Source organism: Scomber scombrus, chromosome 24 (assembly GCF_963691925.1).
Source record: "Scomber scombrus chromosome 24, fScoSco1.1, whole genome shotgun sequence".
Classification (NCBI taxonomy): domain Eukaryota; kingdom Metazoa; phylum Chordata; class Actinopteri; order Scombriformes; family Scombridae; genus Scomber; species Scomber scombrus.
This window is the reverse complement of record NC_084993.1, coordinates 6774633-6792182: the sequence shown is the minus strand read 5'-3', so window position 1 is coordinate 6792182 and position 17550 is coordinate 6774633. Positions and strand designations below refer to the sequence as shown.

General features: G+C 40.7%; 1 protein-coding gene across 2 annotated transcripts in view; it reads left to right on the top strand.

The window, feature by feature from the left end:
* The window catches only part of filip1l (filamin A interacting protein 1-like), a 72373-nt gene that overhangs the window by 49253 nt on the left and 5570 nt on the right, over window positions 1-17550 (top strand). Inside the window, exons 1-2 of one of the 2 annotated variants that reach the window (XM_062414647.1) lie at window positions 9142-9236; window positions 14239-17074. In XM_062414647.1, coding sequence (XP_062270631.1) covers window positions 14354-17074 — 2721 coding nt within the window. In that variant the 5' untranslated portion in view covers window positions 9142-9236; window positions 14239-14353. Of the gene's footprint in view, window positions 1-9141; window positions 9237-14238; window positions 17075-17550 lie in introns of those variants that run through there. The other variant, XM_062414648.1, reaches the window with a different exon arrangement.

Below are 17550 nucleotides of genomic sequence, written 5' to 3'. Positions count from 1 at the left end.
TATCGAGTCTGAGGAGTCGAAAGCCAAGTCTCATAGCTGTTGAGTCTCAAATCCAATTTTTGTGACCTAAATCTGACTCCTGTTCAAGTCTCAAGTCTACAGCTCTGGCAAGCAGCACAATTTCCTAAACATGACCGTTTAAACTGATTTAAGAGTAATTAAGAGATATTTAATCATATCATATGTAATATATGGCTATATTGATGTTTTTGTGACAACATTTCGTCCACGCAGTGTGTAAATCACCTACAGTATCCTTTTATTTGCTGTAATCTGATAACATTTCCCCATTAAATGTAACAGATCCCCCATCATTGCTTCCTAATCGCTCTAATCCGCTCACATGTGTGCCATAATTTTTGAAAAATGTGTGTCATCTGAGGTCTTGCTCCTCTCTCTGGAAGCCAAATATGAGAGGGTTCAGATAAATGACGGATGAGGACATCTGGTGAGTTTTGTCAGGGGTGTGTCATACTATAGTGGGGTACTGTGGAGGTAGAGACAGAGAGATGGACAGACAAAGATCATTTTAGACCCATAAAGAATGTTACTAACAAAACAGAATGCTAGTTTTTAAACTGAACTATATTCTCTTTAGATAACTTAGAGACTACACTGTTACACACAAAGACTGCTGCTGCTGTCAAAAATGGTGTGAAATACCGAAACTAAACCCAATGATGCTGTAAAGAAAACAAAAGTATTAGGAATCACTTTTATGAGCCAACTCCAGGCTAGAACAAGTTCCCCCTGAGCCAGTTAAACACCTTACATAGGCACAAATTCACACTCAAATATAAAATCTCTCTAAAAACAGCACATGAGGCCTTGCAAACAAATGCCAAGTCTCTCCTTCCCTGTTTTGGTAACACTTTTTATATATCTTCTGACTTCTCCTTGTCTCCTCTCCAACTGATCCCCCTGTTTGACAATCCACTTTTGGATATGTCCCCTATACTGTACAGTCAATCCATCCAGTGTTGAAATAACAACGTGATTGACACACCATATCAGTGGAGTGCTTTTCGCGGACGGCAAGGCTTTTGGATTTTTTCCATTACTGCTGTTGTGAAAGGATGACCAGATTAGGAAACACATTTCCTGTGTTTAAAGATGCTGGGAAGTGTTTGTAGATAAGTCAGAGAATGAGTGAATGAGAGTGATATCTGTGTAGGAGTTGGATACACAGTGCTGACGGCAGACTTGTGGATTCCTTCTGTTTTCTTCTGCTGTTCGCCTCATACTCCACAGAAGTTTGTTTGTCCTGATATGAAAGCGTGTGTCAGAAAGAGTGGGTGGATAAACTGAAAACTGCAGTTTACACGGACAAAATGCTTAAAGTATACTGATTTCAAATGGAACAAACTTCAAAAAGAAAATGCATTTTCTTAAAACTCAATTAGCTGGTGGTGAGGTTGCAGTTTTTCCGGGCTGAACCAGCATTTAGGTACGTATGCTCCCTCTTAAACATAGTCTCAGCACCAAAAAGCTTTGAAGTGCAGTTATCTTCAACTGCATAAATACAACCTTTGTTTTGTAGCGGGCTAAGGGGCTGATTAGGACAGAGGTGAGGCTGGGATGTGGATGTTGCCCCTGGGAAGGCAAACATTAAGAGATTAGCCAGGTAGTGGTTCCACTGCTTCCTCCCACTTATTAATTGCTCGTCAAAAACAAGCACCCATGAGGAAGGTGGGGTTTGTGAGACAGCCTGACGCAATAGATTTACAGGTGGATTCACGAGCAGACAGGAGGGGAAAATTTTTTTCAGGCTTTAAGACTTTACAATTTGCGAAAGCTCAGCTCCTTGAAATCTGATCGAGAGCCGCTATTGTCCGCCTCCGTGGTGTCTTTGAGATCAATGCTAATCCATCAGGAAACCATCAAACAGTCTCAAGAGGCAGATCCACCCCGCTCACCTGACAGCTGGATAGATTATTGTGTGTGTGTGTGTGTGTGCATCACTTCCCTCTTCCTGTGCATTTGCTGCCAAGTTGGACTATCCATGTTGTGTTGTGCAGATATTGTCATTGTCTGAGTAGGGTGTGAAGCTTAAAGGAATCACCCCTATGTACTTTAGGAAGTTTAAGGCAGGAATCTGGCTCTGGTGCTCTAATTGTTTTGATAAATGCTTCTAAACACATATCTCTCGTAGGTGTTAACACGCCAATGGAAACACCACAGCAAATCAGCTCACACTTAGGTGAAAAAGGACAGTCTGCTCAGCAATATGTGTCTCTGTTCTGTGACTTTTTACAGTTTTTTTCCTCTGTGAGATATTTTGTTTACTTGAAATGCTGTAAGGAAAATGAGGGGATATGAGGGCTGCCTCCTGTTAGCGATAAAATACCAGCAGCTGTGACAGACAGGTGAAAAACATAGAGTGAAGGAGTACACATGTAGTCATTTTACAGCTCATTTCCATGTTCATGCTATTCAGAAGCTTCAGCTCTGAAAAGCAACTTCGCCACACCTGACAGCCTCTTTGTTTGAAGTCTATGATCCATTGTGTAAAGCGAGCCGGTGCCAAGACTTCACTATACTGAACATGTAATGGTTAGCGGTTGATGTGTGGCCCCCCGAGGCTTTGAAATACACCACGCCTGTGCAAACAGCGTTCGGAACATCCTCCTTAAGTGTTTGTGATTTACATCAAAGTCCAAAGTGTTTGAGGGGTAATGATTATCAGCTGTACCAATTGAGGGCAGCAGACACACGCCTGCCCCGCTGACTTGACACACACACAGACAAAAGCAACAAGAAAACATCTTTCTTAATTTCTCACTACTAGTGTGAGCCTTTGTTAGGCAATAGCTGTTGTTAGGCTGCAAATTACAGCCTGTCTGGCTGGCCCAGCCCTCCAATCTGAAGTTGCATGATTGATTTCTGCCTACCGCTCGCTATGATGACGTGTTTCATTCGTTATGAAGTTGGGTATATGGGTTGGGAACTATTTGTTCCTATCGCTGGATGGGAAGAAAAACAACATATGAATAGTCCTTCAAGAACTAAGAAAAAATGGGCTGCTATTCACCTCTATCACCCCCCAAACGTTTGTCTTAATTATTCAACACATGTAGAACTAAAAAGTCTGTACTCACATTCTTTAAGGGGAATTGGGGATATTTTACAGTCTTGTTCATTGTTTTTTGTCAAAACAGGTCTTTTATCAATTTCATTGCACCAGAAACGTTTGTCATTTGAAGTAATTACTGCATATTTACTAAATGGTTGATTTTTCTATAAAATAAAAATGTTTAGTCTTCCAGTTCAAAAGAAGGCAGATAAACAATAAAGAACACAAAGTGCAGCACTGCTAAGGGTCTCTTGAGGTTACATGTGGCTGTGAGGTCCTGGTTATGTAACAGTGAAAGTGAGTAATGGAGGCAGGTACAAACACTCAGACTCAACAAAAAAGAACACATGTTTGTTGTTTCCTTTAGTCAAATGTTAATAATAGTAGCTGAGAGATCTTAAACATCTGCTCAACGTATGTATGTATGATTTTTGACAGTTGATCAACATCATTTTGAGTCTAAACGTAAAAGTTAAATTGTATAATATAAACAGAACTAAGGGGCTGGATGAATATATATTTAAACACATATAAGTGTAATTCAGGTAATCCAAAAACAATTGAATATCTTATAATAATCTTACTGAGGGAAAATTTAGGAAAAATGTGAGTGAAGAAAAATAACCCACTAAAACTTTTTTTTTAGTTAAGAGGGCAATACAAATAGTTTTAGCGCTAGATACCTCCCTAAAGAGGTAAAAGGTCAATGTCATTTCCCACCCTCACTTTTCAGTAGAAAGACAAACAAGCACACATAGAAATACACACACACTTTGTGCCAAAAGCAAACATTCTTCTGCATAACTGAAGATGGCAAAAGCATGAAAGTGAGATTAAATCGTGCGGGCAATGCAATAAAGAAAACCAGAGAATACAGGTTAAATACGGGGAACACAAACATAGATGAATCAAGCCCAAATGGAACAGGCAATTACAACTATTTGGATGTGTACAACAGCGTCACAACAACTGGTCGTCACAACAACAAACCAAAGGTCTCCAGCCAGAGAATGGCCATAAAAACTGATTTTGGCCATAAAAGGCCAGCAAACGTCCACATGAGAGTTTTTAGCCTGGCAATCAAAATCACGTTCCATTTTAACAGCGGAGCCCATGCTGAGGCCCAGGCTGAGATCAGAAACAAGAAACAGACAGAAAAAAAACTGAAGCGGAGAAAGACTATGAAGGAGAAAGAAGCTAAAAGAGAAGGGGGCAAGGAATAAAAGAAAAACACACAGAAAGAGGAATGTAGAGACAAAGTCATGGGTGGATTAAAGAGTGAAAGAATTCCTGCGAGAGATAGAGATAGAGCAAGAGAGGTGAAGGAGGGAAGGACACATATGGATTTGATTACAAGCCGATGATGTCATGTATGTATGTCAGGTAATCAGCCCCTGGGCTGTGTGTATCGCACAAGCATGTGTGTGTCAGACAGCGCTGAGTGTACAGGGCAAGACCAGGCCTTGTCTGTAACGACTGCAGAGCGGCAGTTCGTCTGATGTGCAACGAGAAATCACACCAAACACAACATCTCAGTCAGTGGAGAAGGTGACTGTGTGCCTTCGTCTCAGACAGCTGATCAGATCATCAACTTACACATATAGCTACAAACCTGCAAAGGTGCATCAGACAGACACTGCTACACAGGTATGAAACTTTTGTGGGCTTCGCAAAAACTGCACTTTCTGGTTTGGACATTGATGGTTTATCAGAGTCATGCTACATATCAGCTATCAGCCAGCTCACACACACACAGACACACAAATGTGCACCTACAACACTTCAAGGCACTACAATACATACGACAGCTGTACTTTTCGTCACGTTTGTCGGGACTGTGGACGTAACAGAAATCAGGGATATCCCATATCATGTGTTCACTCACATAACCCTACAAGTAGAAGACAAGGGTTTTTTGAAGTTTGAGTAAGACCAAATATAGTCTGTTGCATTGGCGAGTTGCTACAGGTAGAGAGAAGAGGTTGAAATGTAATACAGTCAAATATAAATCCAGTTAGGATTATACCACCATAAGGTTTAATGCTTATTAGGTGCCAAATCACAACACAGTGCTTTATGATACTATGAGAAAGGATTTTACAACTCTGGAAAGTTATCATGGCAACTGTATCCCCTTTTTAAAATATAGTGTTTTAAAGTGTATGTTTGCATGTATTTGATTGGCTAATACAGGACCCTGCCGGATTCTGCTGCATTATGTTGAGCCACTTTGAACTGTGTAGTCAGACATTTTTGCATTTCACGCAATCAAATCAAAGTCAAAGTTGGACAAAGTATGACGGGTTTTTCCAATCACAAATCGTCTGTTACTCCATATCCACTCATCCATCCAAGCAGCTTATGTTTTGTCATTTGGACACTTGGAATTTCCAGGAAGTGCCAGTTCAAAAGAACAAAAAAGCATGTTGAAATGCTGGAAGACCGTGCCTCGGGATTTAACGACTGCCTCGCAGAACCGCACACGTTGTTCATCCAAACCAAATCCCAAACCTCTACATTCTTCTGCGCATTGTCAGCGCTGTAGTCATCCCATCGAGGTTACACATTACATCTTCATCTTCCCACTATTTGTCATTTGGCAGAGGCTGTCACAGCAAACATGTTTGTGTGGCCTGCTCTTGTGTTTGATCCCTGACATCTGTTTCAAGTGTACAGTACTCAAGGCTCGAATTTGTCCAGATCTAGAAATAGAATCTAATTTTGGATGACCGAATTGTTTGTTCCAAGAACAAACAGTTTGGTGCAGGGAAATGGGAGAGAACACAAGACTAAAATACATCATAGTTTAGAGCTCCGTGGGCAGTTTCTGGCCTCACTGACTCTGAAACTGCAGATTGCGAAATATTACATTTTAAATTGCCCGAAGTCAATCCTGCTATACCCAGGCGTGTACTACAGCTCCCCCCTATTCCCGTGGCCTTGTGGCAAAGTATTTCATTTCAATGCTACTTTAAAGACTCTTGAGTGCTTAAGGAAAAAATCTCTCCCAGCAGTCATACTTTCAAGTGGACACAGGAATTGTTGTGTTTTTGGAGTGAGTGAGCTGATGGTTCGGTCTTGGCGGGTAGTTCAACCGTGTCATTTCGGTTGTGCTTCCAACTCCTCCGACCTCTGATTTTTAGCTGTCATCAACACATTTGACACAATTACCATCCGGTGCCTAAAGAAAACTCTACAGCATCACCATGTTCGGTGTGTTGAATAATAAGTTGAAGTCTTGCTGTATTCTCAGAACAAAATTAAATTTGGTGTGTTTACACAGGCAAAATTGAGAGTTCCTGACCAAAAATACATGTTATCTTTGGCTTGGGTTTGCATTGTGTGCGCAAACCGGTCATTTCACACAGCTTCATTCATTGTCCTCCAAAAACTATCTCCTCCAATTGGTCGAAATGCCGTGATTAATTGCGATTTTTTTACGTAAGACGCCGAGCCACATGTTTTCGGTTTCCTTCTTTTTAAGAATTTGCGAGTCGTGTCTGGCTCCCGCTGCGGCTCACAAAAGCTGCTCCGTCTGCCATGAAACAGACAGGCTTCAAGTCACAGTGTGTATGCTGGCGTTGTTGCTCGCAGTGTTACACTCGTCAGCAGTTTAAAAACACACCCAATTAAATTTTGCTTGGAGTACACTGTTGGCTAAAGATGGAATATTTCTGTCCCACATTTCCGGATTTAAAATTGTCGTTAAGTTCTTGAAGATGGTTAGTAGATGCTTGTGGATTTAAAGTCGACATATCGGATGTATGCCGGCTTTGCTCACTCATCTTTATTGAAACTTTGAAGTGCAATATCATCATTTAAAGCAGACAATGAATGACAGAACAGGTTGAATGAAGTACACTGATAGACCACTTGTGGTCTGGTTCAACCTGCGTCACTGCTTTGCTCAAACCGGTATGACATGGTTATATTTTTACATAAAAATACTGACTAGTGCAGCTTAAAAATTAATCCAACAAATCTCTGTTTCCCTAGTAACGGCTTAGTAACGGTGACCTCAGCCATTGTGAAGCCATGACATATTTTATTTAGCGGGCAGGAGACAGGAAGAGTCTTGCCCTTGTTATTTGTTCACACTGCTCACTCATAACTGCAATATACTGCCTGAAAGCATGTAATGACAGAATATACTCACAAGCAGATGTGTGTATCTGTCTAATCTACTGTCTTATTGCATGTGCTTATCTCACTGCATGTCATTGTATTGGCCCTTTAAACCAAAAACGAGGTCTTGTTGTTCTTGGGCCGTGTTTGTCAGGAAGTATCTATGTCACTACTTCACTCGTCAATATGTTCCCGCACCATGCAGTGTCACCGGTCCCATTGTTGGAGTAAACAGAGAACATTTTCCCCAGAACAATAGAAACACTGACAGCTAAACTATAACCTCCCTGAAAAATCTCTATAAAATTAGCTCCCATCACATGACGCACAATGTTGAGACTTCTCAGAGATGGATTTAGTCACCAGCTATACTCTTGAGAAATGTATGAGCAAGGTGAGGGAAATCTGATAATGAAAGTAAAGACTAAGGCAAAGTGAAGTGAACAATGTGCCACTGATAAGAAGAGATGTTTGCAGGCTCAAGCTATGATTACACTGTTGCAAGAAAACCCATTATTGTGTTTGCAGAGCCATTAGTTTAAATACACTTTTACACCACAGGTAAGGTGTTTAATTACCTTACCCAACAGATACTCTCACAATGTTGGCTGCACAATAATGTTGAATGATGGAGTGTGACTCAAAACATTTAGTACATTACTGAACAGAAATTTTAATGAAATTTACAACTACATATTAGGAAAAATTGTTCTTTTTACTTAACTGCATGTATTAATGTGTTAATTGGCTGATTTAGATTTCATACATTAAAATAAAAACATGATGCATAACAGCATTACAGATTAGAAAATAGCTCCATCACTACTAAGCTGCAACATTACAAGTAATAACAGTATGAAATATGTTATTCTGCATAATGATTACTTTTACTTCAGGTAACTAAAGTATTTTTGGTAATAATGCTTCTGTGGTTTTCCCTAAGTAAAATTACGAAAACAGGACGTCATATTCATTTTACTTAATACAAATCCCAATACTTATACATTTACTTATTTTACTTACATATACTTACTGACATAAGTGGTAGCACTTATGTGTACTTATGTAATGTAGCCTATACTAAATATTATTGAAAGGAACTAATGGCATAAATCTGGCTTGAAGGGACACAACTGCAAGAACAGATAAATTAAAGTTTTGAGATTCATGAGTTTATTTCCCACCTAGATTTTAAATTTTTTCATTACTCAAACATGTTAAGAGACAAAATGTTTTCACTTTGTGTTTCCTAGCATGTTAGCAGTGTTAGCATTCCTCACTGAGACTAAGCTACCAGCTGGCTAGCAGCTAGAAGCACTCTTATGATTTCAATCGTGAATAACAAACCGTATCAGTGAAACTGTCAACATGTAGCGGGTATTTGTCGTGAGGTGTGAATATATTATTCATACTCATATATATGTCAGAGATATGTGTTGCACGTCTTGTCTTGCTCTGCAGTGTTGGTCTCAATTACAAATAGTCATCCAAGAATTTCTTATTAATTTTGCGAACAGGCAAGATTCTTTTTTTCTCCCTCTTTGGTTGAATATATGACTAAAGTTGACAAGAGCCAGAAGGAAATACTGTAACTTGAACTCCTTGTCTCTCTTCACCTACTGCCCTGTCTGCGGAGTAGTGACAGACCGGGCAGATATTTCACACATTACATACGTCAAGAAAAAACCCTTTCCCTCCTCTCCACCACATCCTTTAGTTAAACAGTCACTTTAAGAGACTCTCTCAAACACTCAGACATGTGCACACACATGTACACACCACACAGTTACACACACGAGCAAGCACACCCCCTTCTTGTGAGTCTCTGCAATGCAAAGCTCCATATAAGGACATGCTGATGATGTAATGGTCCATAGGCAGGGAGCACATCCCTTATTGTTTGGTCTGACTGCAGGAATGCCCACATTACAGCTACTAAGAGAGTGAGACACACACACAGAGGAACAGTTGAGAGTCGGGTGTTGTACGGCAAGATAATGAGCTTATGGCAGTGAAGCTGGGAAAGCCTTTGGCACAGGTAGGCACACTAAACATTGTACAAAACTCTGGATTTGGGGAGAGAAACTTGCCGATCTCTTTAATGGCTTGGGGACATACAGATGTTCAGGATAGCATCATTTTATACTGGAGTCCCAAAAGTTTGTAAACCTGAAGTTATATTGCATGGTTTGTAAGGCTAAATAAATCTGTTTGACTTTAGAGTAATAACTTTCTTCTGTAGTTATTGTGATAGTAATCTCTGAAAAGTTTTAGGATGACTTAAAAAATCTTTTTAAAAAGTAGTCTAGGATGTTAATGAAACTCTGTACAATGTTTGTCTAAGTCAGTATTTCACATGGTCTTTTTTAAAGTATTTTTTATATGTATCAAATTATTTGCACTCTGTTGTGGGAACTTCATAAATCCCTCTAAGCAATGGATTGGATCACATCAGCTTAATTCCATGTGAAATTAAATTCAACCTACTCGTACTGTGAAGAAATGCTGAATTGTGTTCTGATTTTAACATGCTGTGGAGTCGGACTCGGTTGTCTGCCATTGCAAACTTCACTAAAAGATATTAACTATTAAAGAGCAATGATGTTTGAATCTCAGCATGTCGCAATAGTAGCTACTCAAATTGTCTATGCAGGAATCTGTCAATTTGCAGAAAGGCTGACCTAGTTTCACATATAATGTACTACAAATGAATGACAATGACATTTATTACTACAATGAATATGGCATCTTCATGTGTAGTAGAGTTAAAAGACTGTAACATATACTGTACGGCTGATACTGATTCTGATACTGATACACAAATGATGTGATAATGCAGTAACTTAAATAAATACTTATATGTACATCCCACAATTTATTAGCATATAATCAAAGATATAATTGGTATTTTTTAAAGAATCAAGTACTTTTGATGGCTCCTCATTGTCAGATACATTTACTTCTCTTTTTTTTCCTGATAGACTGTGGTTCAAAAGAACAATTTATTTCAAAATGAGACAATGAAAGGAATGAACCCTGGTCTCATATAATTACTACTAGCATGAAAGTGTATATTAATTAGACTTATTCTGGGTGATCTCAGCAACTTTGTTGCATGGAATAGAATATATGTTTTAATGAAAATCATCTGTGGACTTGTAATACTGAATGGTGAATTTTAGGTAGCAACATTTCAATAATCATCCATCATCATTTTGGAAAATAATAATAATCTCTCTCTATAGTCTCTTTTAGTAACACAATGCTCTATTACCAATATTACCATTTCCTGGAAGTCAATAAATATCAGTCCTACATATTTTACACATGTTGATTGCACTCTTGGGGCGTATCACTTAGCCTGTGTGGACTTTAAATAGAGTCCATGGACTGCATCAATCAGCATCCCCCCTTCAAACGTTGTCACACATGAGGGCAATCGGCCCACTATCCACAAGCTTCTCCTACAGCCGAGGTGGCCATGTGTGCATGCACAGGATATATATCGGTCTGTACACATATGACCTAATCACTTGTGGTTAGGAAATGGCACAGCAGCCCTGACATATGGAACATGTAACACAGCTAAAAGCAGCGGGTGAGCCACAGTTTCCAGCTTCAGAAGCCACGTAAAAAGAGGGAAGCCCTCTGTTAAGCTGGTGTGCTGGTGTGGCAAGTTGTGACTGCCTTGTAGGGTTGGCTGACTGCTCTCGACATGATGTTTCTTTTTCTTTTTAATGGTATTTCTACTATGTTAGCTTACAGTTGAGGGGGAAATTACATTTGCAACAACCCAGAAACAATCCTGTTGAGTTAAGATATCTACTTCACCCTAAACCCACCAAATCACTCGGGTGCAACCCATTTTTCCATGACACATTAACAACCCGCAGCAGTGGTCATACATCCGTTTTCGGGGGGAACCAGTCTAGAATCGGTGCCTGTTGCAGAGCTTGTATAGGCTTCAATGTGGGTGGTAAGGTGTCTTGTAACATTGATAGCCATGAAACTGTTATGTCACCAGCTTTATGTGCAGCACTTTACAATTTATTCCCCTTAAATAATGTTCTTTCAAGCTGTACGGTTCTCTGCATAAAAGTATGAAACATGACGGCGATGGAAATGTGGACAAATGCTAGATAGATCAGCCATAATATTTACGTGTTTCCAGAACACATATGGAAACTGCCTTGACTGACTTGTATTAAATGGTGAAAGCTGGTGCGTTGAGCTGCTACCACTCCTTAAAGTCTGGTTGGTCTCCAACATAAATCAAGGGTCAACTGCAGGATAATGTTTTTTTTTTCAAAAGATCACTCCATCCATTGTATGCCCAAACTATAGAGCAGGCAAACTTGCAAATTTGCCCCAAATTATATACAACACCATAAATAGTCTCAGGTGTAGCCCTGTTGGCTGAATACACTCACGCAGGGTGAGTGTGCCTACTGAGGAACAACTGATGTGGACCAACATCTCCATATGTACTAACATCTCTATATGTACCACAAAGTGTATGTGAAATACAGCATTATAGTCTCCTAAAAGGCTATAGGTGACTTGCTTTTAATAATGCACAGTGCCCTTACATGCCAGAAAACATGATTAATATCCAGCCCAGGACTTAGACGTATTTTAAAATGGAGTACTGGCCGAGTTTCCACTCCTACTAGGGAACAAAAGTACATTTATTTTTCTATTTTGGCTGATGACATCACCAGAAAAAAAAGTGGGGACTGAGATAAGAGATTGAATAAACAGTGATTAGAGGCGACAGAGTAGTTTGCGAGCAAAATTACTGTCTGTTGTATGAGAGCTCTGCTTAGCAACATAGTGTTTCTATGAACACAGTCCACTTTTAGAAAATGTCATTTTTCAACACATCCATGTTTTTCTAGATAAGATAGTCACATTCCCTTGTACAGCACTCATCCAGAGTCCTTGAAAAATGCAAGAAAAATATGATTAAAATATTTTATCAACACTTCCAGCAGCCAAGATATAACATGGGCAAGCTTTGAGTCAACACAGCTTAGATAGGCTACACAACTGGGATACTCACTAATCTTAGAATAAAAATGGAGCTAAAGTTAGAGTTTGAGTTATGTTTTTGAAACCAAAAAAAAGTAAAATGCTTTAACAGTAGCACATCAACACCAAATGTTCTTACATTAGGCATTGTTATGTGTCATTTTATCTTCAGCTACTCAGATTTTACTCTGGTTGAATGGCACATTTGCAACTTAATCCATAACAGATAATACTGCTATTGTTTATCCGCTTCATGAAACACCCCAAACCACACCAATAATGAATTCATAATTATTATGCGTATCCTAATAATATTTATTGAGTGTTGGTTTGGATCTAATTGCAACACATGGATGCAGTTACATGTGTCCCCCTTTCTTGCTCCCACCCTTGAGTAGCTACCGAAGAGTGAAATGACACATTCACTGTACTGGTGAGAAGTGACCCGCCCTACCAAACTTACATCATGGCCCGCAACCGAAGTGTACATGTGGACTTAGTGATCCCTGAGAGGATTTCTGTATAAACTCTGTGGGACTGTAATTGCCTTTGGAAGCAGGGGGAATTCCTTTAAATGTATAAGAAAAAAAACGGGGAGGGTAGGTGGAGGTGGTTTTGGTAAGGGGGAGGAGGGCTGGTAGTAGAGGAACCCCTTAATTAAAGGATTGTTCCATGCCAGTGGGCCATCTGTGTGGAAATGCCTGGCAGCTGCGCACACAGCAGTCATAACATCTCTTCCCTTGGGGCTGTATAGGTTCTTTAGTCTGGTGATGTGTGCATGCGCCAGATGCAATGACCCCAGCTATATACTGTACTTAAAGCGCCATAACTGCATCCAGTGGCACACATGTAATGTACTTTGACATCATTTGAGTAATCTGAACACCATCTGGGCTTCATATATCAAAATATAAGATGGAATAGCTGTGGAAATATAAATATTACTATATTGTTCTCCACTGTCCAATAGATTTTTTAAATAGTCTGCCTTTGATGTTTGTAGTCTACAAGTGGATTTCTATGTTAATTGAGGGAAAAAAAAACTATTTAAAGGCTCCTAATGTGAAGGGAATTGTAGCTTACATCCAGTCTTAAATTTATACACTTATTTTTGTTTTTCCTCACTTGATTTTAAGCTGTTTTGCGTGTCTTACTTTCCGTCTTATCTGTGTACAAGAGCTTGCTCTTCATTTATCCTTTGACTTACTCTTGTGCAATGTCTTGGCCATTTCCTCTCTTAGCCAAGCATTTGTTGAGCAACCTATGAGCATACTAACACTTGAATACATAGTTTATATTAGATACATGTTTGATGAAAAAAATGAAGAAGAAAAGAAACTGTAGCAGATTGTCATAAAACCACAATAACGTCACCAAAATCATACTGGTTATAAAAACCTTGTGTGCGTAGTTTGCAGTATGTCTCACCTTGTCTGGTGAGTGTATCATTTTCAAAAGTTAACATCAACATTTGGCATTCTAGTCTTTTCCCCTAATTTCCCAGAGGGCAAAAAAGCTCATATGGTACACCCTACAAACATTATGGAAACTTTGAAATTCACTGATTGTTAAACTCAAGGCCCAGTATTTACAGCAGTAACTGGGGTTTCCAAACCATATGAGAATTAGTTGGCAACAAGGGAACAAAAAAAAAAAACCCACAGGTATTTGAGATTACCAACCTGAGAGAGTTAAACTAATTATTTTTATGATGTGTTAAATTTTCCATGACATACAACTTTTAGTCCTCCTCAGAAATGCAGGGAAAATAACAGTGTTTATGATGTGTCAGTATTTGGGAAGTGGGCCCAATGGGTAATGACAGTGGGGGTGGGGGCTAGAGTTTCTGTCATTTTAAGTTTCACAATTATTTAAATATGTTGCTCCAAAATTCTCTGCAATGCTAATTGAAAAATTAAGCAACGTTTTTGTGCACTTTCTACTTGCAAAAACTGATTCTGACTTGACTGCTTGAAGATCATCTTTGTCTTGTTTTTTATTTTTTTCAGGTTGAAGCTGTTAATTGATCAGGAAAAGGCTTACCAAGAACGAAAGGAGGAAGAGAACGACAAAAAGGTCTCAAGTCTGAAGGAAGAGCTGACAAAACTGAAGTCATTTGCGTTGATGGTAGTGGATGAACAGCAACGCCTCACCGAGCAGCTGAATCAACAAACAGCTAAGGTCCAAGAACTGAGTGCCAGTGCTTCACAATCCCAAGAGGAGCTGATCTCAGCTAATGCCCGTCTGCAGGAAGAGGAGCAAAAGGTCATTCGCTTGGAGGCTGAGCGGCGCGACCAAGCCATTCGACACCATCAAGAACAAGAGGCCATGACTGCCAAATTGACCAGCGAGGATGCCCAAAGCAGGCAGCTGCGCCAGAAACTGTCAGCTCTCAGCAGGCAGCTTGATGAGCTGGAGGAGACCAACAAGACCCTGCGCAGAGCTGAGGAGGAACTGCAGGAGCTAAGGGACAAAATTAGCCGTGGTGAGTGTGGAAACTCTAGCCTCATGTCTGAGCTCGAAGAGTTACGGAAAAGGGTACTTGAAATGGAGGGAAAGGATGAAGAGTTGATCAGAATGGAGGACCACTGCAGGGACCTCAACAAGAAACTGGAAAAAGAGGCCAACCAAAGTCGGAGCTTGAAGGCTGAAGTCGATAAGCTGAACCACAGAATTATGGACTTGGAAAAACTAGAGGATGCATTTAGCAAGAGCAAACAAGAATGCAACTTTCTCAAAAGTAACCTGGAGAAGGAGAAGACAGTGTCAAAGGTTCTGTCCAGTGAGCTGGAAGTCTTGAAAGTCAGGGTCAGAGAACTAGAGGCTGCTGAAAACCAGCTGGGAAAGACAGAACTGACACTGAAGGAAGATCTCACCAAGTTAAAGACACTGACAGTCATGCTGGTGGATGAAAGGAAGGCAATGGCAGAGAAGCTAAAGCAAATGGAGAACAAAGTCCAAAACAGCACTGGAAAACTTCAGGCTGAACAGGACAAAGTTACATCAGTCACAGAGAAACTAATTGAGGAGAGCAAGAAAGCACTGAGGTCAAAGGCTGAGCTAGAGGAGAAAATGTGCAGTGCTACAAAGGACAGGGATGACCTGAAGGACAAGTTGAGGGCTGAGGAGGAAAAGAGCAATGATTTGGAGTCTAAGATCAGTATGATGAAGAAAAGGATGCAATCACTAGAGACAATAGAGAGAGAATACCTGAGGAGCAAAGCTAAAGAGGAGAACATCAAAACACCCATTGCAAACCGCTTCCAACAAGAGGACAACAAAGTTAAGGATTTAACACAGGAGGTTGAGCGTCTTAGACGCAAATTAAAAGATATGAAGGTGGTAGAAGGTGACCTATTAAAAACAGAGGAGTTAGAATCACTGGAGAAAAGATTTACTAACGAGCAGGAGAAAGCCAAGATTTTGATGGAGGAGCTGGAAATATCTAGAAAAGAACTTTCCAAGTACCAGCTGGCAGAAAAGAAAGAGTGCAACCAAGAGCATGTTCTGTATAAACGCTTGAAGGAGGAAGAGGCAAAGTCTAGCCATTTGACCAGAGAGGTAGCAGCCCTGAAAGAGAAGATCCATGAATACATGGGAACAGAGGAGTCCATTTGCTGTATGAAAACTGACCACTCCACACTGCAAAGAAAACTGACACAGCAGGAGGTCAGAAACAAAGAATTGGCCAGAGAAATGGACACACTCACACGAGAGCTTGAGCGATATAGACGATTTAGCAAAAGTCTACGCCCTGGCATGAACGGGAGGCGCTTCTCAGATCTGCATGTTTCCACCAAGGAAGTCCAGACAGATCCGCTTGACCTCATGTCTCCCAACGGCAAGACAATGGCACCACTGGAACGTGCTGTGGTGAACGGGAAGCTGTACGACGAGAGTGAGGCCGAGGAAAACGCGAATTACAGCAACGAGCTTCAGCTCACGAAATGCAGCCCCTCGCTCATCAATAATGTAAACAACCTAAACAACAACATGAGAAGAGCGAGAGTCCCGTTCCTCAAAAACAAAGAAAGCCCCCATCAAGTGAATGGTAAAGTGCAGCCACGGCAGAATGGCAACCATGTGCAGTCTGGAGATGTTGTGTTGACCCACAGTCCTGGACAGCCTCTGCACATTAAAGTGACTCCTGACCACGGACACAACACTGCAACGCTAGAGATCACCAGCCCGACCGGAGAAAACACCCAGTCATTCACCAGCACTGCCGTCATACCCACAAGTGGAGGTCCACCCAAACAGAGAATTACCATCATCCAGAATGCATCCATATCCCCAACTGCAAAATCCATTTCCCCCACGACAAAATGTAAAGGTTCCCCTGTGTCAGACGAGCCGTGTTCACCAGATAGGGCTCTATCACCTTTCACTATGTCTACATACTCCAGGGCGATGACCCCGGACTCTTGCGGCTCTGTAACACCAGACAGAGCCATGTCACCTATACAAATTGTCTCGGTCACAACGGGCACCCCTGATCGCTCCCTCTCCACGGAGCCAGTGGAAGTTGTCGGCGGGCACGCCGTCTTCCGTGTGACCCCTGAAAGGCAAAGCAGCTGGCAGGTCCAGAGGTCAAACAGCTCGGGGCCAAACGTCATCACCACAGAGGACAACAAAATCCACATTCACTTAGGGAGCCCCTTCATTCAGAGCATCAGCACTCCGACACAAACGCTGAGTCCATGCCACACGCCCGGACTCCAGGAGCAGAGGACTCAAGTGCTGGCCAATTGCAGCACTCCTTCTGCCAAAGGCAACAGCAAAATCACAAGTAGCATCATGATTAAGCCCACCTCCACCCCAATCCAAAGGCCATCACAAATTACAGTAAGTAATGTGTATGACTGACCCAGTAATCCCCCCCAAAACCTCCATCACATCCTTTATTTTGAATCCTGCACATGAGATCCGGAACAGCCTTAGACCCTTATACCCCAACATTATACCCTGATACATTTACACGTCTGTTTTACATGATTTATGCATAGAGAGTTTAAACCAGGGTTTGAATGTTTTCTTTTTTTATTTTTTTATTTTGGTTGGTTTGCTTGGTTCTGTGTGATTAAGTTCAATTGTTTGCCTGCATGATAAAACAATACCATTTGAAAGCACGAGAAGATTTGATTTGACATAACACCAGGTTTTAACTTATGTGCACTTACTGTATTGTATTCAATGGCCACTTTGCCATGTAGTCAGACTATTCACACTGATGTATCATACCAGTTTTTATACTTCATATCACACATACTGCATTCTGATTTAAGTTCTTTGATTTTTCTGAGAATTAAAGTGTGTAAAAA